This window comes from Conger conger, chromosome 9 (assembly GCF_963514075.1).
Source record: "Conger conger chromosome 9, fConCon1.1, whole genome shotgun sequence".
NCBI lineage: Eukaryota > Metazoa > Chordata > Actinopteri > Anguilliformes > Congridae > Conger > Conger conger.
Genome location: NC_083768.1, coordinates 25,023,260 through 25,047,462, shown reverse-complemented (window position 1 = coordinate 25,047,462; position 24,203 = coordinate 25,023,260). Strand labels below are relative to the sequence as shown.

Below are 24,203 nucleotides of genomic sequence, written 5' to 3'. Positions count from 1 at the left end.
GAGTGAACTTGAAATTCATACAGTGCTTTGTGGCAGGGGTGCAGTTGTATTTGAAACTATACAATATTTCACAGTTGAATTAGGCTAATTGAAATGTACGTTGTTCGGCCTGACCGCCGGCTCTTTGGGTCGTGTTCAATGGGATAATTCCTCTGGGATCACAGAATGCACCGCTGATGAGAATCAGAAGACTCTGGTCAAATGTGACTCTCATCAGAGCAGAGTGCTTCGTTTGTTCATTCACGTCTGTTCTGTCATTTATCAGACGAGCCGCGCAGTCTGACTCATCCGGGGTGACGTGCTACCCTCACGGCTCCTCGGCTTAGCTTCTGTTCCCCAGCCCGTGGATGTGGCAATGCCAGCGTTTGTTCTCCACCCAGTGGATGTAGCCATGCTAGCATACTTTCGCTAGCCTGTGGATGTAGCCATGCTACCGTCCTTTCGCTAGCCTGTGGATGTAGCCATGCTAGCATCCTTTCGCTAGCCTGTGGATGTAGCCATGCTAGCATCCTTTCGCTAGCCTGTGGATGTAGCCATGCTACCGTCCTTTCGCTAACCCGTGGATGTAGTCATGCTACAACTGGCAGCACTTGCAGCCCCCTCTCCATTGTGAAACCCACTGTGGGCACAGAGTCACTGGATCATACCCTGCCGAAAAAAACAACTCAAGCTAGGTTTTGAAACTGCTGGTAGCTGGTTGACCAGTCAGACCTGTTCCTTACCTGCTCAAGCTATGTTTGTTTGATTGTAGAGCCTAAATTGCCCATGCGTATGAGTGTGTGAGTGAATGGTGTGTGTGCCCTGCGATGGACTGGCGACCTGTCCAGGCTGTATTCCTGCCTTTCACCCAATGTATGCTGGGATAGGCTCCAGCCCCCCTGCAACCTTGTTCAGGATAAGCGGGTTAAGATAATGGATGGATGGATGGATGGATGGTAGCTGGTAATTCCAGCTGGTAATAGCTGGATTTTACACCAGGGTACTAAAACAGTCAAATGTTTTACCTCTTACCTGTAGAAAAAAACGCACCGGTGAGTGATTGATGGAATGTGGTAGCTCCACCCCTTTCAGGTTGACTCAGGGCTAACATGGCCTCAGTCTCCCTTCACTTCTGTGGAGGTGAAGTGCAGCTCTGGTGTAGACGGCGATAGACTGCAGACTCAGAGTCTGGTGCTCTAATCATCTTCTTTTACTGCCGCTTCGCGCGGTGGGTTTCCCCTGCCTTCGTCCTGGCAGAACCCCGCGTACGCCCATTCTCACTCCAGCTGAGATCAGCTAATTATCCTGGACCGAGCTTTTAATTGAACACTGATCTGGATTTGACACCTCTGACGGCTATCTGCTGGATGTTCTGCCTTAAAAAAAAAAAAAACGCTATGCTTTAGAGGTGTTGTGGAAAGGGGAACAAAAACGTAAAGGTATTTGGGCTTGTCGGTTAAGCTCCATGTCCAGCTAATTGAGCTCTAAAAGGGAGCCATCTTAGATTCCCCCTAAAACATCACGGCACATGCTGAGATCCTGTCATCACTGTTAATAGAGCTGGAAGCTCCGCTCATTCATTTACACCAGGCGAGTAGTGAAAAACCTCAGGCTTTTCCCAGAAGCTGTGAGTGGTTTAAATAGAATAATAGGTGTCTAATGTCATTTTGTGCCGCAGCACTTGAACTAGAGTCTCCAGGAGCAGTCAAAGAGCTTTGTAAACAACCCCCCTCCCTCTCTGCCCTTCTTTCCAAAAGGAACAGCCCGCGGCAATGGCCCCCTCCGCGCCCCCTGCCCCTCCATCCCCGTCCCCCTGGCCCCCCCCAGCTGTGCGGGGAGGTGCAGACGGAGACGTGCTCATGGGGAGGGGGAAGAGGGCTGGAGGAACGTGCACAAAAACAAAAGGGGCTGGATGTGTGCAGGGACACACACACCCGCATTTTTGAGCCTTTTTGAAAAGTTTCTTAGGAACACGAGAAAAGTTATGATCCACAGGAGGGCCCTTTGCTCCTGCTGCCTAGAATAAAGACGCCATTGAGCTGAAGCACACATACGCACACACGCACACACACACACACACACATGCGCACACACTTACTAACCGCACACACACACACACACACATACACTGACGTGCACATCCACACATTCCCTATTGTGACATAAAATACAACATAAAACATGCACATATGGATGCGCATAAAACATACAAACAAAATGCTGACAAAGACATGCGCACCAATATAAATAACACAGCACATTACGTAATGCATTAAACCAGAATTTAAGCAAACGCTAAAAGTAGGACAGCTTCATATATACAGGCACAGGTACACTTCTCTCACACACACATGCTCACACACCTTTTTGACTTAATGCCTTCACTAATTTCATTCTTAATATTACATGCACACAGCTTCACTCAACACATTCATACAAGTGCAAGCACTATCGTATATATTTGCATTCACCCACACACACACACAGTGAGGAGTGACCCTGTAGTTAAAACCTTGTGACCTTTACCCTGTCTTTGACTCTGAGGCGTGAGACGATGTGAGCTTGCAGCCAGGAGCTACATGCCCTTTGTCTCCCGGATCACGGGGGGGAGGTGAGGCGGTAGGCGTGGAGGCAGGGGGGCTGGGGGGCAGGGGGGCAGGGGGGAAGGGGGCAGGAGGGGAGGGGGCCAGATGAAATAGAGCCAGAGGAGCCGTGCATTGGAGTGGACAGAGATGCCCGTCTCTGCAGGAGAGCAGCTTGGAATGAATAATTCAGGCACATTTCGCTTGTGCCAACACAACACAGCCTGCCTGTCAAATACAGGCCCCTCCCTCCTTGTCACTAACAGCTGGCCTTTCTCACCCAAACCAATCGGAGCCTTCTGTCTGCTCTCGCCCATGTCAGGGGGGAGCCAGGGAGACGATGGGGTAGCATGGGGGAGAAGGGGTAATAGAAGGCTTGGTAGGGGCTGGAAAATGAGGAGAGGAAGTAACAAGGGGAGTCAGGGTAGCAGGTCACGGTATGATGGGGACTGGAGGCAGTATGCTGGGAATAGAGGTGGAATAGGCTGTAGAATGCACCAAGACAGGAGTAGGAGGTATTCGAAAGTGCTGGACTATTCTCCTCAGCTGATGCATCATTCACACAGGCATATAATGTAGGAAGTCTCAACACAACTGACATCTGGGGACTATAAACACTGCTAAGAGGGAAAGAGATGTCAGCCCAAGCAATAGAGCTGGTGCATGATAATGTACATGGATGTAGTGCAACAACTTGTGTGTGTGCACATGTGCATGAGTGTGTGTGTGTGTGTGTGTGTGTGTGTGTGTGTGCGCGCGCGCGCCCATATGTGCATGTGACGTCAGTACATTGCTAAGATTTAATCCAGTAAGACTTTGGGATGTGTGGCTATGCTGGGGATTGTGGGACGGAAGGATTAGACCCATGTTCCATAGAAACAGCTGTCCACTGTGTGCTTCTCTGGACACATCCACAGAGCAGTCCCTAAAAGCACACACAAACACAACCCCCCCCCACTTTCTTTCTCCCTCTCGTGGCCTCCTGTGTCTCACTTTGGATATAATTGTTGATATGAATTCTCATCTTTCTTCGCAGGAATCTCTGTACATGCATGTAGATATCGTTGTTTAGAGGAGTTTGTATTCAGTCGTGACAGTATTCTTTCCGTTTCACAATTCAGCTTCCAGCACTTCAGAAGTCCTCCGAGTCCTTTTTATAGCGTTTGGCCTCAGGCAGAATGACCTGTCTTGGCCAGTCAGGGACAAAGTTTTGTGTTGGTAGCGTGGGTGACCTTTGGTGACCTGCGGTCTCGTTAGCGTGGCCGGGGTGCTGGGCGGGGTGCTGGGCGGGGTGTGGCGGCCTAGGTTGGGGGAGGAGACACCTGCTCCAGGAGAGGTCAGGATTCGCTCTGCTAATCTTGGCTCGGGCGGCAGGTGTTCGTGTTTCTAAACGAGGTCACCGCTCAACACGGGCTTCTTCTCCGATCCAGTGATCGTTCCCCATACGGCACTACTACTGCCTGTTTCTTTCTCTCTCTCCTCTTCTCTGTCTATTTCTGTCTCTCCACCATCCCTCTCCATCCTCTCTGCTCCCCTTTCTCTATTGAGGTCTGTTTCCCTCGCTCCCCTTCTCTCAGTCGCTCCGCTGGGCGGGTGTCTTTGTGGTCTTTGACAGGGTCCGTTTCCGAGCTGGATTGAATGCTGGGTTGGTTGGCTCGGCCTTGACAGCAGAGCTGGGGCTTATTTCCCTCTCTTATGCCCTGTCTTTTAGTGTCTGGCTGCTGTCCAGTGAACAGAGGAGCACAGCTGTCACAGAAAGAGAGGGAGAAAGAGGAGAGGGAGGAGAGGTGACAAAATGGAAGAGGGAGGTGACAGAGTGGGATAAAGATCAAGAAAGGAGAGACGTGATTGTTTTAAAAACTATATTGGATCAAATGGCTCTTCTCTTAACTAGCATTATTTATGGATCGAGTTTAAAAGTGCTCACATAGCTGTATTGCGGGGATATGTATTGGGAGAAGAGAAAAAAACTATAATTGGCCACGCTAATTTAGTAATGTCTGGTTTTTCCTTTGTGTAGCAGAATCTTGTCAATGAATGATATGCTGACTTTCCAGTAAATACTGAAAATGGTTGGTTTGCAGTTGTCTACATAGCTAGCCAGACTCAAGAAAGGCAGCATTATTACAGCCTCCACTTTAAACAGGAATGTATATGTGCACTTTACATTCTAAGTATAGCTCTCAAAACAAAAAAGTACATTGCAGGGTGCAGTTACAATTTTGATTTGAGAAAGAGGCACCGGTCTGTGGTTTCGTGCCCTGGCAGAAAACATTCATATGGAGCACGCTCTAGTGTAGCTCTCCTGGGCTCTTTGGCGGTAAGGGTTTTTAGAGTGTCCTCCATACTCGGCTATCTGCAGTCATATCTGTGTCCGCTGGGACACGGACCCTGCTGTAAGACTCTCATCCCACATCGCTGATGCAGCAGGGCCTTCCCAGCATCAAGAAGTATGACTTTCTGGGGCTCTGCGTTCCACTGAGGTCTCTGGGAGAATGAAGCATCCAGTCCCATCGGAAAGGAGGGGTCTGCACTGTCCCAATTCCTGCGGATGTCTCAGAGGGGAGAGGGAGAGAGAGCTCTGTGCCTGTATGAGTAACTGCCCCATTACCCTGACTGAGCAAACCACTGACTGCCTGGCAGAGATCCTGACTGTTTCACCAGGCCCTGTCCATCCTCAGCTCTGATAACGGTCAACCTTTAGTGCAGCCGCTGATTTCAGACCGTCCTCTACAACGAGAGCAGGCCGGATTAGACACTCCTGTAGGACTGAGGAGTGTACGGTCACTTGCAAATTGCACATTCCAGCGTATGGCTTCTTGAAAGGCAGGATGGTATTTGTGTGTCCTCCAAAAGAGTGCTTGTTTCCCCTGATTGTGTATGTTTTGTTCCTTATTGCGGAGCAACGATGGATCACATTGACAGAATTAGTAGATAACATTTGTAACATAGGCATCTTCCTGTCTGCCTTATTCTAAAATTGCTGATAAGGTCACTGGACCATTATGTACATGGATTGTCTTATTGACATGACAAAAGTGTCCATTGTTTTTAGGCACAATGAGATTGGGATGCTCATGGCCTCTGGATTCACATGTGCCCCACAGAAATATCGTGATCCAAAGACAATGATAACATTGCTACTCTTTCTCTTTGCTACTCTAATCTTCAGCAGTTCCTTGGCTCTCGGTAGTCCTGAGATGGCACCTTTGTGCTGAGCCTAGAGGAAACTGCTAAGCTGAATCTCCTCCTATATCAGAAAAGGAATGCTCACTCTCCCCAGTTAAGCTCAGGGGAGTACTGCACTCTGTAGAGAACCTGCAGCTGCTAAGCAGCCATACAGCTAAACAGCTCTATCCTTCTCCCAGTGTGGCCAGGTGCAAGGTTTCCAGTGGCTACAGAACAGCAGTCCTGATTTGGTTACTGGCAGGTTAACCTCGGACATAGCGTGGAGGCTACAAGACCATTTGGGAGAGATACCTGCCGTCTTGGCCATTTTACCTTATCCAAGTACCCAACCACAATAGATTCACTTGTACACAGCTTACCTCAGCATAACATGTCTCCCAGGCCAACGTTTGCCCACAATTCAGTTGCTACAGCCATAATAATCACCTCGCACATCTGTACAATCATTTTCTGGGCCTGCGGCTTGGTCCGTGAGGCTACAAGATGGATTCCAACCCCGGAATGGTAGGTGGAAATTGCCAGGCGATGCGGCACAGAGTGATTACATAGGGTAAAGAGCTGCATAGCCGCAGCAGAGATGATGTAGTTGACTGTGGAACGGGAATGCATTATTTTTAAACCCAGAGAAGATCTCCTGCTGGGGATGAAGGCATGCCAAAGGTATTTTGAGAAGCATCAAGGCTGTTTTGAAAGGCCTCCACATCCTTTTGATCTTTTGTAAACACCGGGACTCCATCTGCGCAGTCTGAGAGTTTAGCTGGATGGGCAGACTCTGTGGACAAGCAGGAAGATGGTTCTCATGTCTTCTTTTTTGTCTCCTTTTTTTCCTTTTCCCAACATGAACATTGACTGCCAAATAATATTCTGTAGGTGTATCCTTTTTCCAGTGATTTCTTCTATACATTGGGGAGAGAGCCTGTTAGAATGTATACCCTCTTAAGTACAGTAGGCGGCCAGTTGCCAGCTCTTTTTCTCCCTTTATTCCATGGCTAAGATGCACTTTTATTGTGCCAGAGGACCGCATTAATGCAAAGGTTGCCAGTCCGTCAAACGAGTCGCTTTTGGACCATGTGGCAAGGTGGTCCCTGTTCTGGGAAACCATCTCACCCTGGGTGACACTGAGCAATTATGCACCAACCCACAGGGCTGCCCATCTCAGCTGGCATGGGCCTAGTTGCCATTAGATGAGGCACGCCATTCCACAAAGGGCTAGTGATTTACTTTGACGCATTACCACACCATCGAGAGAGACAGAGTGCTAGTTGGAGAGAGAGAAAAAACCTTCCCCGGAATACACCAAAATCCTAAATTGTCCGTAAACAATAAAGGAAAGAGCCTCAAATGGAGGTTTCCTCAGAAGTACAAATGTAGAAATGTCTCCTCTTCAACCTCACCTTGAAAACTCTTTGTATGAGGGGCAAAAACACTGCCTGTTCCTTTAATAATTTTCATTATGGATTTATTTGATTTGTTACTCGATCATAATAGCTGGTATGTGCTGGTATGCGTTTGGAAAGTGTAGATCGGGGCGAGGCGGCAGTGCAGGCCACAGGGCTGCAGACTCTCGGCCATATGTGGCCCTCCTGTGGGCGGGGGTTCCAGCCCCACCACATCACTCCCTCAGCTGTGCTCCCTTCTGCTCACTGCCCGCAGAATGCAGAAATATGAAAAGAGGCTGCACTGTCCTGTTCTCCTTTAAATGAAAAAAGTGGATTCTCATGGAATGAAAATTGAGGAGACATGGTGCACAATTAGATTTCCTTTTATGATTAGATCCAGACAGGCATTTTATGAGCTGGCATCTAAAATGATCTTATGCTTGCCATCCTCAGGCATGTGGAAGGAATTCAGCTTATGATTCTTTTAAGATCTGTATGGTCTTTGTGTCTCTATCTTTCTCTCTCTCTCTCTCTCTCTCTCTCTCTTACACACTCTCGCCATCTCGCTCTCTCATTCTATTGCTCTCACATACACGCACTTTCTCGCTCTCTCTCTCACACACACATACACCATACACTATGTTCTAATGTAATTATTATTGATTTATGTGATGTATGCGTGTATGTCTTCGTTTTCCATATAGGCAAGCGTATCTCACAGAGCAAAGCCAGCAGATGAGCATGCGCTCACACACACACACACACACACACACACACACACACACACACAGCGATGGCATGCACCAACCCTTAATCACATCACACAGAAAATTACACCCACAAACAGCCCCAGTACTGTGACATTGTTGATAGGGAAAGCCCACAGAAGCAGCCTTTTCTGCATGCCGTGGAGCCTGTTCTGCTGGAGTCTGATCTGGAGCACATCACAGCAGAGACGGACGCCGCAGAGTTAAATCACGAGCGCAGAGCCTAATTCTCTAGAACTGTCCCTCAAAAATTGGGGGCACACACCATAAAAACAACTACTGGAACAGGGGGCCAGAGGTCCTCCAATAGACTTCCTAGCAGCTGAGACTCTGTGTCTCTCTGCCATATGACATGGCCACAAGGCTGAACTGGAAGGGGCACTGCCATTTTGTGAAATGTGGAGGGGGATAGCATGCTGCCATTAGAGCAGGGATTCTAGCATTCATTACGCCTTCATATTTATTTTTTTTCCAGTATGAAGTCCAACCTTGGACACCAACCAAGCTGCAGAAGAAAGAACCCCTTTCAGTGTGTTTACACCAATCCTCAGTTGTTGTTTTTTTTCTTGCTTTGTAAAGCTGTTCTCGGAGGAGTAACGAGATTCTCAAATATTTTCATGTTTTTTTTTGTCCATGTGTCGTGGTGTGTGTGTGCGTTCTTGGGCTTTGTGGCCTGTGTGTGTGTTCGTGTGAGCGAATGTTTACGCCACACTGGTTTGTGTATTCTCAGTGTATTTGTGTGTGCATTTCTTGGTGTCTGTGTAACTGAGTGTGGGTGTGTGTGCGTGAAGGAGAGTTAATTGATTTTGGCGTATGCCTTTCCCCCGTTTATTGGTTTTTCTTGTGTGCCAGAATGCGGGGCGAAAGAGAGAGACTGTGTGTGTGTTTGGGGGGTTCCCACTGGGAGAGCAGCCAGCTACAGCAGGATGTTGGGGGATGGGTGAGTGGAGGGAGTGGGACAGACAGGATGTTAGCCATGAGATGAAAGCAGAGGAGAGAGGGTCAGTGGCACAGCAGTCTGATAACCATCCTCATTCACATCACCGCAAGGGGCCGGACTGGGCATGCTCAGTGGGCCCTTTGTGTGCTACTGATCTGGAAGCGAAATGTCACTCCGTCTGCATATTTGGGGATTGAGAGGGGGAAGGAATGTGGCACTTTTTATTGTAATTACGTGTTTATTCTGCTTCTCTATCTATGTTCAACCTGGATTAATAATTTATAGCACTGATAGAAATGAATGTCTTTCCTTTTATGAAAGAACTGTACTGTGTTGCTGTCTGCCAATGTACATGGGTGTCCATGGCAACTCCCCTCATTGTAAACCCCCCCCCCCTTCCCCCCCACTACAGATCACACGCATACCCTCATCTTGAAAGGCACTTTACACTCACCATAATTCAGCCTTTCCACAAAGTGCAAATTAAACGGCGAATACATGAATATTGCTTAGGAATCAGAATCAGGACATTGTGTACTTACAGCGCATGCAGTCATCTGCACTATAATCTTTGCAGCATTACTTATGTCTTTATTGCTGTTACATAAAATGCTGCGGATATGGGATACGGCCCATAAGCCTGAAAACAATCCCCTCCGTTTATTTTTTTAAAATCAGCCTGTTGGGAAATACGCGGTTGATTTGAGCGCTCTAACTGGCCGGAGCTTTTCCCTTCCCTCTGACCACGCGGCCGCCCGTCCATCTTCTTACAGTTAACGGAACTCCCCGCCGTTTGATTGATTTTCGTCTCCTAACCATCTCCGCTCCCATCGGCTCCATGGCAGCTAATTTATTCTGTGTGACATGCCGTGCCCCCCTCCCCACACGCACACACACACACATTCTCCTATCCTCGTGAGGTCAGATTCCGTGCACAGCCTTTAGTCCTGCTTGTTTTGAGCTTTTTGTTTTGTAATGTTTTCAGCAGCCCATGCTGCGATGTGCTGGGGTGTATTGCCCTGTAGGCTGGCCTGTAAAGCAGAGCTCAGGGCTCTTAACCAGAAGCTTCCTGGTTCAGGACCCACAGTGGAGATTGGCCTGGTTTTCCCTTGAGTAAGGCACAGACTCTGCACAGCTGCAGTTACATATCCAGCTGAATGCATACAGGCATTGTGCATTAGGGCATCTGTAGAGCAAATGCATGGAGTAATGTGACAGGGAAGGATTGGCATCTCCAGGTCATAGGGGTCTAGAGGTCTCGCTGGTGTGTGGTCTCACTGGAGTAGATGTTTTCACTAGAGTGGAGGACCAGGTCCAGTTTCATTATGATGCCATTAATTTCAACAGTTGTTCAATATCGCCTTGCTCAATTACACTAAGTGTTGTCTCCCCTAAAAAAATTTAGTTCGATCCATTTCAGTAATGTATAAAGAAAGGATCAATGTTAGATGCATTGATGGTCGATAAATGGAGATTAATGTTGGCCTGGGTGGTCATCAGATCTGTTTCATTTGACGGCAAACACAGAAATGCGTTCATAAAATAACTCAGTTTTTAGATTTAACTTGAAATGGTAAGATAGAAGCGTCAAAGAACACGCATTGGTAAAAGTTGGATGCCCTTCACATTGTAATGAACTTGTTTCATCAACCCCCAAACCCTCCCATACACACGCACTCTCACAAGCAAGCATGCATACTCTGTGACTCACATTCAGTCACACGTTCACTCACCCCCCAACACACAAAGGCCTTGTCCTTTTCATGTGCTAATTGACATGCCAGAATCCCCCCAGGTCTCTGATGAAAAATAAACAGATTAGGAAACCCGGTGAAAAGCAGTTGATTATAGGTGTGCTAAAACTCTCTTCTCCCTTTTGGCGCTTTTCAAAGATGCATCTTAGAGAGAACAGTTAGTGTGAGTATTGTCGATTAAGTGCTTCTCACTCAATAAAGTGTGAACATTTTGGAGATGGTACATCAGTATTTTGATGTTTTGCAGCAAAACATTTCATTGTAGTCATGCAAAAATGATTAGTGATCTTTAGTGCCCAGAACACATTAACTTGCATTCTCCCTGCCAAGAAGCTCAATCTTGCTTACAAATGGTTCTTTCAGCAAGACAATCATCTCAGGCATACCTCAAATTCAACCAAAAATGGTTAACAGACCACAAATTAGGCATTTTGCAGTGGCCATCTCAGTGTCCAAACTTGAACCCTATCAAAAATGTATTGTTTCAATCAGCGGACAGTCCACAGCCACAGACCAAACGATATGAAGCATCTTAAAAGATTATTTTTAATGTACACAACTTTAACTGTTTAAGTATCGCCCATTTTCTTGACACAAGCTTTAAAATGCCATACCTGAAATAAAATAGTTACTATTCTTGAACTCTTTTGACTATAGGCATAATCCTGGTCACTTCTGAAAGGTCTTGTTTTCCAAGAGACAGAATTTCTCCAAATATTACTGAAACGAAGATTTTCTGTGTTTGACAGGATACAGATTATTGTAGCTGTGGCTTGTGCGCTTAGAAACACAATGGAGCCAAGTCACAACACTGGACTAATCCCCTTTCAAATTTGAGGACAATACCACCAAAGATTCTGCATTGTTTTTTTCTATCTATGTCTAGGCAGTTGGACATTTGGAGACTCCAAAAGGACACCTGGAAACTACATTATATTATGGGTATTAAAAAGGTGTAAATACTGCTTTTTGCTTACTAAAATATACAACACTTTTTATTCCAAAATAAAAAATTTTGCACTTCCCCCTGCCTGTCCCTTCTCTGTCCCAAACTCTCTCTTTGCCACAATCCTCAGACAGCAACAGGATGAGAAGATCATAAAATAAAAGTTCAATAATCATAATGTATACTAATATATTTATTGAGTTCCATTGACTGAAGTTTTTGTGAAATACCCAACCCCCATCAAATACATTCCATAATTTAACAAGGCTGGCTCCTTTATAAGCATACTGGATAATAATAAAATATTTTGAGAATGTATTTAGATGCTCACCTATATAGAATGGGGCCACATCACTGAAAAATGCCCTCTATTGTGTTGTCAACTGTGTTTTCATGGTCTTCCTCAGAAATATTCACTCAGACAAGAGATTCCTTGGAACTCCTCCAAAGAAAGTCCTCTATTTAGATATTTTTTTGTTGAAAAACGTCAACCTTTTTTGGCATAAAATCTCAAGAACTGTTTTTGCCGAAACGCAAACAACGCATTTTCTCTGCAACTAAATTACAAATACTGGTCAGAGGCGGTTGTACTTGGGCTGATCAAGAGCCTATACAAAACAAAGATAATAGCATTTCTATGTACAATTACATTTCTAGAAGTATTCAACGGCAAAACTGACGACAATGATAATTCCTCCAGAGAAATTTTAAGTATACAATGGACATTCTGTCAACATTTCTCTGAGTTGGCAAATTTTTAGAATGATAAACTATTATGCATTTGGTCCGCTGGACACTGACATTAGCTTATTTCTTGCAGTATGTGGATCTCCAAAATGCAGAGTAGCTGAGGTCCCCGCACACTTGTTTTACCATCCACATGTTCCAAAATAAGGAACTGTTGTCGCTAAAGCAATGGCTTTAAAATAGGTTTTACAGATAGAACTGTGAGTTTTAATGCTTTCAAACAGTATATCCTCTTACCATTTTAATTGAAAATTTCACCTGGAAAAAGTAAATTAATAAATGCAAAAAACCCTCACTGACGCAGGGTTAAGGTCTTCTGCAGGATTATCTGTGTTAGCTGCTAATTGCAAATGGCAAAAATGTATTGGTAAACCAAAGGTAGCACCTATTGATAATGCGTCCAATCCCTGGTTGTGAATTCTGTAGATATCTACATCTGTGGCTGTAAATGCTGAATGTTCACTCTCCTTTCTGTCTGTCTCCCAGGGCCAAAGATGGACTCCCTCCCTAGAGAAGAGGAGACCGGTCGACATGGAGGGATCAAGCAACGATGAATTCTTCGACGATGAGGACCTCTTCTCAGGATCAGGCTCAGGCTGTGAGTGTGTTTGTGTGTCCGTGCCTTTCATTTAAGATCACAAATCCCATAAGATCACAAATATGTGATCAGAATGTTCTTACCTGAACATTGTAACTCTCATGTAACAAATCACTCCTGGCAATGGAAAGCAATGGAGTTTTAGAATACTAACTTCAACAGTTTTAAAACACTTTCCAAAAAGCCTACTCTTCAAAGGGTTAACCAAAAACTCAGTGGTCCATGTGAAGGTTAATGACCCCTCTGCTTCTGTCTGTTTGCACTAGAAGGTCACCCTTATATTTTATTTGTAGATTTAACCCCAGAAAATGACAAATTGAAGACAAATGGCAGTAAGGAATGTGTGGCACCCGTGGCCCTAGCAGTAATGGAAATAAGCAATGATGAAATGTATGAAACTGCACCTTCAAACATCTGCCAAAAATCCTCTCTCCAAGGATATCAAAATATTGTGTTTGACCGTTGGAAACCTCAATGGGATATATAAACATAAAAATATCTGAAATAACTAGGAAGGAACTTTTAGGAAGCCCACACGCACATACAGTATTTTTGCATAAACATGGTAAAATAAACGACAAAAAGACTCTGTTTGGAGGAGCTCAATTATTGGTGGGAGAGACGAAAGATAGGTTGGCACACTTTGTAAGATGTACTGTTCTGCTTTGTCACAGTCCTAGTCATTATGAGTCAAAGGAGGAGGTGCTACGCACAGTGATCTGACAGTGTATTGTGTGTCCCGACGAACAGCGAGAGGTGCAAGTTGAGACTGTCAGTGGAATTTGTGAAGAATATGTAACACCTCATAAAAATTGAGTCTGGCTTCACGGAGAACTTCTCTGATTGTGAATGTGTAAGGCTTTTAAGAAGAGGTAAAGAGAACGCACACACGCAGACACACGCAGTTGGCCAGTAGCACAGCCCACGCCCAGATTCTGCTCATTATGTGATCTTATTTACTGTAATCTGATTACAAACTGCAGCTCAGAAGCACAAACCCGCAGGAATGCGGCCTGCTCTGAGCCCTGTGTCTCTGCAGATCTGGGGACGGTGTGACCGGGCCCTCGTCCAGTAGAGGAGGAGGATTGCTCATCCTCTGTGTAGCTCTTTCGATGTCTTCCCAAACAGGGACGGGGGGAGGTGGGTGGTGGTGGTTGGGGGGGGGGGGGGGTACAGTTCCCATGGCGATGGGCCTCTCTGGAGCTCTGCGAATATTAAATTGATTTCTGCGTTCGTGCAAATGCCACGGGCACAATGCTCCCGCGCGATCCTGCCGGCGATCTCCGGACTCAGGACGCTCATCTCGTATTTGTGACATCGCAGCGATGCGGCACTTCCTTAAATGGCTGCAGCCGGCCAGAATCCAATTAGCGGCGCTCCCCCTCCGCGCTGGGGGTACGGGCCCGGCGTCTGCCGTCCGCCGCGGGGGTGAGGGGAGAGGGTGGCAGCCGGAGGAGGGATTACGGCAGAGACGGAGCTTTATTAATGCGGCAGGTCTCTGGTGGCCCTGAGCGAGGGATTAGAGGAAAGACAGTTTCCAGGGTTCAGGGAATTTTATTTTGTATTTTCTTTTCCTTTTCCCCCTGTCAGCTTTGGGTTTTCCATTTTTCACATCCCTGTGCTCTCCCATTTTTATGTTTCTTGTGCCACGCCCGCGGATTGAGTTACGCGGCTGGAGCGCGTTCACCCCTCCCCGACGCTCCCCTAAAGGTCTGGCGCTCTCTTCCATGCGACGTGCAGTGCAACGCTACAGGAGAGCTAGCGCGGGCCAGGTTGGAGAGGAGTCACATCTCTCACAGACTAAACCTGTTAGCCCGTAAGCAGTACCTGGAGAGACGTAAGGAAACCTGGCAGACTTCAATCCGTCCCGGCCTGGTAGAGCGAAGCCTTTTGTGCCCTGACACTGCAGATTCCTGGTCGGAAAAACGGCAGCCGAGTTAGCACCGCCAGGGCTTCAGCCCTGAGCTTTTCCATTTTGTTCGCTTTGTTCCCTCTAGAGAAACAACTGTGCTACACCTGCAGTTTCCATGTAAAAGTAGTTTGGTTTGATTGAACACATTCGTATCGATCCGGTCATTTCCCTCCGTGCTGGCGGAATGGATCTGCTGATGCCTGTGGCTTTCTGACCCAGAGAAGGAAATGTATATTTATAGCCGTGGGTAGTGTTTATTCAGCCTGCTTGTGTAGGTATCTGAAATCATGCGTCTCTTGTCTTCACTTTCTCTTTTCCTGTCTGCCTTTACCTCCCCCTCCATCCCTCTCGGCTTCCCTCTCCCTTTCCCTCTCTCTCTCTCCCGGTCTTCCTCCCACCTCTACCCATACTTTCACTTTGAGTGAAGTGCAAATTTACATGGCTTTGTTTACATGGCAGAGCGAGGTTACGTCGCTAAAGCGTGCCGCTGAACACAAACAACCGTGCGGCAGCCAAACGGAAAAGAAGAATTACCGCAATTAGCGTAGGTTAAACATTCCAGTGAACGCAGCAATTTAGAGTAATGCCCGGTCTTGTGGACCACCTCAGTATCTCCATCCCTCCGACTGGGAGAGAAACGTTTTTTCCGTGTCTCGCTGCTGAATTATTGATTAACATTCGTTGGGTGGGATGGAACAGGCCCCAATGCTGCTGTTGCCAGGGAGGCTCTGTCAGTGTCACTGAAGTAATTTCATTTTGATTGTGATGAGGTGACATCTGGTTTGTTCACATTGCCTGCTGTTTAAATTCTGTCCTGAGACTTCCTGGGCAGAGGTAATTCAGACTGACACACACAACCCGGCACAGCGAAATCTTCTAGTAATGGGGTTCTGGTTTCTTCTTCTTCAGTTGGAGCCGGGTTTTAGTTACACATTCCAAATCGTAATGTATTTCTGTCTCTGTTTTTGATTTGATTCTGTATAGTTCCAGAGACGGAGGTGAGGCCCACAGGTGTGGGAGTTACCTTCGTCACAGAAGAGCCCCTCCCTCTGTCCACCACCCAGGCCACCTCTCCCGCCCCCTCTGCTCCGCCCGCCGCCGAGCCCAGCAACACTCCCGTCTGGAGCCCGAGTGGGGAGAGCGAAGGAACGTGGGAGCTGGAGAAAGAAAGAGAGGCAGAGAGAGAAAGGGAAAAAGAGCTAGAAAGAGAGAGGGAACGGGAGAAGGAGAGAGAACGGGAGAAGGAGAGAGAACGGGAGAAGGAGAGAGAACGAGAGAAAGAGAGAGAACGAGAGAAAGAGAGGGAACGAGAGAGGGACAGGGAACGGGAGAGGGAGAGAGACCGAGAGAGGGAGAGGGAGAGAGAAAGGGAGAGGGAGAGAGAAAGGGAAAGGGAGAGGGAGAGGGAGAGGGACCGAGAGAGAGAGAGGGAGAGAGAACGAGAGAGAGACAGGGCCTTAGTTCCACTGGCCACGGACTCTCCGAGATCCCCGGCTGCAGTCCCCATGGCCACTACCAGCTCTGCGACTACTCCAGCGCAGAGCTCGGTGCCCCCTAGCAGTGTGGAGGACTTCAGCACCATCACAGAGGAAGAGGAGGAGGAGGAGGAGCCGGATGTGTTCATCCCCGTGGGTCCAGCAGAGCCAGTCCCCACCAGCCGAATCGAGTCCACCGCAGCGATCGCCACTTCCACCACACCTGCCCCGACACCCACCCCAGCCACCACCACAAGTACCCCAGCACCCTCTACAGCCCCCACCACTACCCCCACCACTGCGAAAGCCAGAGCCACTCCTCCCACCGCTGACCCGCTGCGGCCACGCGCCCCGAAGACCACGCCCAGCCCGGCCGCGCCCACGGAGACCAGCACGCGTCTGCAGATGACGTCCACGGTGCAGGTGAGCTTGAACCGTCACCACCAGCAGCGCCTTGAGGGCCTCCTCTCCTCGCTGAAGCGAGGCAGCATTCCGACAAGCTGCGCTGGCATGAAAAGGCTGCCCCCCGCCGTGAGAGCACTTTTACGGCTGGATAAAACGTGAAATCTGTAGAAACAGGGGAAAATTAAACCAGCGCAGATAATAGCGCAGGAAGACGCGAGATCAGAGGGAAAAAAAGGAGTCCTTATCTCCAAAGCCGAGGATGTAAAAATGTGATAATCTTACAAAAGCATCAGGGTGCTGCGGTGGGAAGCAAAACAAGGTCAATGCAGTTGAATCGGCTCGCTTTTTTTAATCAAGGACATTCACACTGCACCACACTGTTTATCTGCTACATCCACACACTGTGTTACTGGAGATCTTTATCTGCAGGTGAGGGATGGTGTAGAAGAGGTCTCCTGAAAGTTTTGTACAGAAGTTTTAAATGTGCCGTTGTGTGTCTTCTCCACCCCCAGCCTCGTACCTCGGAAGAGGGGCTCAACAATGAGGTGGCTGGTCCCAGCGGAGACTTTGAGATCCGGGAGGAGGATGCTCGCACAGTCAATGAGGTGGGGCGAGGGGGCAAGGGCATGGTCGACACGGGGGCGGAGCCAGATCTGATTGGCAACACGGTGGATACAGGGAGCTCTGCTGCCCAACTGCCCCAGAAGAACATCCTGGAGAGGAAGGAGGTGCTGATAGGTGAGACTCTCCGTCTTATACACGTGCACACACACACACACACACTCACATACTCGCACACACGCGCATACACAAAACACACACAAAAGCACACACACACTTGTACACAAGTACACACATGTATCCACACAGTCAAACACACCCATACATACACACATAGTACATACATGCATACTGCTGTACATAGTACACACTAAATACAATAATTATTATACACACAGATACTAATATACATGAAGAATGAATGATGTATCTCATCAGATGAATCACATTTTCTGTCTTGTCTTATTTTCATTGTCTGCCTGTATCTGGTTGTCTGTCTCTTTGTCTGTCTGTCTTTCTCTCTGGCTGAGGGAGGCATAGCATGCAGCAAGGCATGATGGCCTTTCTGTCGTCATCAGTAGTGGTCCTTTATTAGCAGGCTATAGAGGCTGTTAAGAGACGAGTGCCGTAGAACAGACTGTCCGTAGTCTTAATTTATCAGCATATGTGGCAACCATAGGAGTCTTTCTCCCATACTCTCTCTCCTCACACCTTCCCACTCTTCTTGTCTTCTCCCTTTTTTTCCCTTCACTTCGTCCCTCCCTCCATCTCCAGCTGCCTTCCTTCATTCTCTCCCTCCCCCTCTCCTCCCCCCGCTCCTTCACTTCCTGTGTGTCCAGACTGATGTTCCTCTCCTGTCTCTCTCCTCCAGCTGTTCTGTCTGGAGGGCTCCTAGCTATGATGTTTGCAGACTTCCTGGTTATAGGTAACACACAGGACGAGCACTCGTGTGTGTGATAGAGTAGAGGCTAGAGCAGATTGAGCGCATTCATAGAGCATAAGCCAGACAGGCCCCGGCTAGTAGTCGCCCCCTCCCAAACAAGAACAGTGTGTGTTTTTCTTGAGTGTACAGTTTGTGTAGAAGCGTTACGTTTGCTTATGTCTTTGTGTAGCGTATTCTGCTGGTGTCTAACTATGTATGTATGTGTCAATATATATCTGTGTGTGTGTGTTTGTAGTTGAATACATTGTGTTGTGTCATTTTATTAAGTTTCTAACCCTGACTGAGTACGTATGTACACATATATACACAGCAGGGTTAAACCCTTTTTGCAGAAAGCAGTGTGGCACCTGTATTGTAGTGTGTAGCCTATAACCGGTCTCTTTCTCCCCCCTTCCCTCTGCACAGCGGTGATAGTCGGGGGCGTAGTGGGAGCGCTCTTCGCTGCCTTCCTGGTCATGCTCCTGGTTTATCGCATGAAGAAGAAGGACGAGGGGAGCTACACTCTGGAGGAACCCAAGCAGGCCACCGTCACCTATCAGAAACCCGACAAGCAGGAGGAATTCTATGCATAACGCACGCGGACCCCCCACCCCCCACCTCCATCTCCCCCCCACCCCTCCGCCTCCACCTCCGCTTTCCTCATCTCTTCTTCTCCTCTCCTTCGCTTCTCCGGTCTCATCTCCTGAGTTTCTGTCCTCTTTTTGCCCACCCCCCCCCCCACCCCGAGAGTGCCTACAGTATCTCTCCACGGACTCTGAGGTTTCTTTTCAACTTAAAAGGAGAAACAGGAAGAAATAAAATAGAGTAAGAAAGAAAAAAGAAGTCGATTCAAACATGTACACAAAAAAAGGTTCTTTTTTAGATCATTGTTGTTATTAATATTATAATAGTTATTGTTATATGATATAATGAAATGATTATTTTGTAAAAAAAAAAAACATAAGATGTACACAAAAACAACACTAGCTCTTTAATTCTGGTCCCAGCACAATGCTGTCGTTTTTACTTCATGGAACTGGTGATGTTTCCGAAAGCACAGAGAGAAGGGGGGAGAGAGGGAGGGAGGAGGGGTGTGCAAGCGAGGCAGAGAGATAGGCGGAGGAGGATACCAGAGAGAAAGAGAAGGAGAGCAGACAGGATAACGGAGGCGGGACGTCTCTTGTTCCGTCTGTTACTGTGGTTGTCCCCCAGTCTGTGTGGTGGGCGGCGTGCGTGGTCACACAAACATGACTCAATCACACACGCATGACGCGGTCACACACGTGGGCGTACACGCAGTCACACGGACATGACGCGGTCACACACACATGACGCGGTCACACAAGTGGGCATATGCGCAGTCACACGGACATGACGTGGTCACACACACATGGGCGTGGGTGGTCACACAAACATGACGCGGTCACACACGTGAGCGCACGCACGGTCACACACATGACGCGGTCACACACGTGAGCGCACGCACGGTCACACGGACATGACGTGGTCACACACACATGGGCGTGGGTGGTCACACAAACATGACGCGGTCACACACGTGAGCGCACGCGCGGTCACACACACGACGCGGTCGCACACGTGGGCACGTGTGCAGTCACACAGACATGACTCAGTCACACACACATGGGCTCTGGAGTCTCCATGCAGTGCCTATCTGTCCCCGGGTGCTAATGACATGGTCACTGCAGTGAAGGAAAGGGTTCTGTGTGTGTGCTGCCCGGAGCTCCTAATGTCTGTGTGTGTACTACTACACCTGCACACTGCCTCACCCTCTCCCGCACTAGCTCTCTCTCTCTCTCCCTCTCTCCCTCTCTCTCTCTTTCTCTCTCTCTTTTACACACACACACACACACACACACAAACACAGGGGAGTTATAGATGCTCTGTTATACCAGGTGCTTGTGTGTCAAGGTTATGGGGAGAGGGAGGATGGGAGACACTCTGTCTGACCGCAAGCACACCCATGCGGCCCAGGGCTGAAGTAATATGCAGGCTTGCTCCCCGCCCCACTCCCCAAACACACACCTGTGAGCTACCTCCCTGTCCGCCCTGCTGGTTTGACCCCTGTACCCACGCGGGTGCCGGTCGTACGGTTGGACCCCTCACGCGACACTCCCAGACAGGGCCCTTTATCCTGCCTGACAACGAGTCTCACGACAGCCGCGTCTGAGATGAAGAATTTTCCTTCTGCTCTTCGCAAAGCGTCTCTGTGACAGTTCCTTGTAAAAAGCGCTATACACTATAAAAAAAATAAATCGAATGCGCAAGGAAGGCTGAGAAATGGAAAGAAGCCGGCGTTTCGGACAGCAGTAGGCATTCCTCTTCACATAACAGGTTTACGTGCACGAGAAGCATCGCTCCTGTCTCCGTGCTGTAGTTATTTCAGCTAAGCGCACATTTGTCACCCGGCGTGTGTACAACTGGCTGAATAAGACTGGCCCGGCACAGAGCCTCTTGCCGCACCCCAGACAGTACCAGAATCCCTCTTTCTTCTATGAATTCTTTGTGTTTTTTTTTTGAGCGGGGAGTCTTTAGCAGGACGTGGGTCTGTTGTGGTTGTGCTAATCCCTCCCGTCTGAGGATGCAGATGACGCCGAGCTTGGGCTGAGCCCAGTGCTCCAGTATCGTTATTGTGAGGTTGCCAGATCATTCTCTTGAGTCCCCCGTGTGTCCACACAGTGCCAGAGTTCAGTCACCATTTCTGTGCTGTAAAAATACATGTATAAAAAAAAATTATAATAAAAAAAAAGATCAGTGATACATGTGATCAATAGTAGTAATAATGATCAATAATATATCAATACTACATGAAGGAAACAAAGTATAATATAACAGGAGGACATTTATATAGCTGTTCGGTAAAGTTTTATTGATGTAAATATCTTCATTTCCTTTGTATTCTTTTTTTTCATGATTCTACCCGTCTTTTGGTCGTGTGTCTCGGGTGGAAGGATGGGGATATCTCCCCTCTCCCCACAGACACACAGAAACGCATATCACAGGCATACACACTGAAGAGAGAGCACCATCATCACCGTCATCCTCGCCACCACCCCCATCACTACCATGGCTGAGAGAGATATGGAATAATAGCGTATCTCTATCCCAGTATTTTATTTTAATTTTAATTTTTTTATTCTTTCATTGTTGTGTAAAAGCACAAGGTCTTATTGTTTTGGGGTGTCTTGCTGGTTGTAAGACCTGAATTCCTGTCACCTTACTGGTTGGCTTCTTCCCTGATGCTAGCCCAGTGCTAGGCCGTTGTTGCGCTGTGTGTGGATAACGTTTGGCCGACATCTGGGTGGTGTTTTGACAGTGAAAGCTCAGGGGGGTGGTTGGGACTTACTTTTATTTTCTATTTTAAAGATTGTAACAATAACCATAACAGTACAGGTGTACTTGTAGCTTATATATCTTATACTTAGTACTGTAGGCAAATGCAAGTGTGGGTCATGTTATATATATGTGTGTGTGTGTGTGTGTGTGTGCGTGTGTGTGTGTATATGTATGTGAGAGGGAGATGGAGAATGGGAGATGGGAGTTTAGGATGTGTCTCTTTCTCTACAGACACGGTGCAGGGACCTACCTGTTATTACAGGTATATGTATCTGTCCCTTGTGTGCGTCTGTGTGCATGCTAGCGTGTGTATGTGTGTCTGTATGTAATGTGCAAGTGTAGATGAGGGGTCATCACCTGCGTGGAATGTACCTGGAGCAGGTGTGCTTACCTGGTCCAGCAGATCTGATACTCTTCCATTGTCAGGTAGTCGCACCCAACCCCCCCCCCCCCCCCTCATATCTTTCATACTGTACCTGTTCATCTACGCTGTCCCTGCCCTCTGTGTCCGAGTCTCACACCTGCATCTACACCTTACCTGTCCTTTAGACTCACTCGTGTCACCTCCGCCTGACCATAAACTCACCTGTATGGGTGCCCACCTCCACCTGCCCATAGTCTCACCTGTGTAAATGTACACTGCACCTGTAGACATCACCTGTCACGAGTGTCACTCAAGACTAGAGCTACACCTCACTGTGGAATGTTTTTTTACGGCGTTCACACACTCTTGCAGTGGATTGCGGTTTGTAATCGGAGGTCTCTGCTCTGTACAGAACTTTGTTGAGGTCACTCACACTTTAGATAATGAAAAGGATCGATTTATATACATTCGCAGATGTATGAATGGTGGTTTTTTTATTTTATTTTTTTGCGAATGAACTTCTCTATATGTTTGCTGTCTTTTCTATGGTGTTGTTAAAAACATAGGTGTTTGTACCCATGTAAGCCTGAAAATAGCCAAATGAGAGGAGAGAGATTTCTGTCTCTGTGCCACGCCCCAAACAAGGCTTCACTGAGACCGCAAAGGCGAAATGTTCTTTCTATTTGCCCATTGTGTTTTTATACATTCACATTTTTAAAATCTGAGTTTATTGTTTTATTGTTTTACTTGTCTGTGAGGACTCTGCTGGTCCTCAGCAGGTGAGTCCTGTCACTAATCTGCCACTCTGTTCTAAATAAAAGGCCTGATTGGGTACCACTTTGTGTGCTGCCATCTTATTGGTTTCTGTGGGACGGGAACTGGAGGTTTGTGGGAATTTTGAGGGAGCTGAAGGAAAAGCAATCAGGGAGCAATCAGGAAGCAGACAATGGAGTGGGGAAGAACGGGTGGAAGCCTCACTCTCTCACACACGCACACACACAGACATACACTGCAATATCTCTGGTCCACCTGAACATTTTGATCCTGTTGTTTTTTTGTGATGTTTAAGGGTATTCAGGAGACGTGTTCCTGAATGACATGTTCTTCCTAACGTTTGAAGCAACGGCATGATTAAGCATTCTATTCCTTTCATCATTGTGCCAGATTTCATACACTATATCCCATACCCCTTCCTTCTGTAGCAGGGGTGGGGTTTTGTTGGTCAGCACCCTCTGCTGGCAAGGTGTGGTAAAGCCACTTCCACTGAACAACTGAATGGAAATTCGGTTGGTCTCTGAAAACGGCGAGGAGCTGCAAACCCCTGGAATGTGCTCTGTGTGCCGAATTAAGTGTTGCTGGGACACCGTAACCAGTGAAAGTGGACTTTGATTCACGAAGCAGCGAGAGAGGGAGACGGTAACCATGAAGCCTGTGTTTCCCTCAGGGCAGATGGAGATTGTGGTTACCAAGGAGATGAGTGGAGCTTTTTCCACAGCGTGATGCTGAGAGACTCCGCTACCCAGCCAACATGTAACACCCTTGTCACTTTCCAAAACGCTGCCGGTGTTTCTGGGCTGTTGCAATGTGGCAGCAGTTACATTTTATGCATTATTCATTTTAAATTGTTGGTTGGGATTTTTATCAGAACTCAGACATCTGTGCTTCTCTAAGGTCCCAAATAACATAGCCTCTGCTAGCGATAATGAACCTGTGATTCAAACCTATACATCACTGCAGACTGCAAAATACTGATCTGACCCACAGCGAGGACCAATGTACCTCACAATCCATTCTGCTTAATCAGTGACCATTAACTTCTTTGTCAAGTCCCACACCCTAACATATTAGCTTGGATATGCTGGAGACTTTAAGCCCCAACCATGACACTCGTACATAAGTTATACTAAACCTAAAAAGGCTTTCTCTGTGGGTAATTGCTTCACCATAGTTTGAATTGAAGGGGCTGAGGAAAGAGAGAAGAAGATTTCCCTTTGGAAAAATTACTCATGCAGAAGCTGCTGATGGATGCTGTGCGCACTTGCAATAAGATTTCCGACTGGCTCAAACCGGTTAACAAGGCTATAACCTCATGGATCTAGCTACATAGGTAGTTTGATGATAGCAAGACACAGAAATGGTTGAAAAACTGCACACTGCCGAATATTGTGTTTATATGCGCTGTGAACAATCTTCTTGTGGTTGTCAGTGTGGAACTCTGCCGGAAGACTGTTATAGATGTTGTTTTTGTGTTGTACTTCAAAATAGAGCTCGACAAATCTCAAAGGAGAAAATTAGCGTGTCCCAGAATCAGCAAAACATACAATAA

The 24,203-nt window shown here is 47.4% G+C and overlaps 1 protein-coding gene across 1 annotated transcript in view; it reads left to right on the top strand.

The window, feature by feature from the left end:
* Positions 1 to 18,783, top strand: part of sdc3 (syndecan 3) — a 33,409-nt gene extending 14,626 nt beyond the window's left edge. The window contains exons 2-5 of the mRNA XM_061255848.1: positions 12,770 to 12,881; positions 15,778 to 16,691; positions 17,186 to 17,411; positions 18,583 to 18,783. Of these exons, the coding sequence (XP_061111832.1) occupies positions 12,770 to 12,881; positions 15,778 to 16,691; positions 17,186 to 17,411; positions 18,583 to 18,749 (1,419 nt within the window). The 3' untranslated portion in view covers positions 18,750 to 18,783. The remainder of the gene's footprint in view (positions 1 to 12,769; positions 12,882 to 15,777; positions 16,692 to 17,185; positions 17,412 to 18,582) is intronic.
* The last annotated feature ends 5,420 nt before the right edge of the window (positions 18,784 to 24,203 follow it).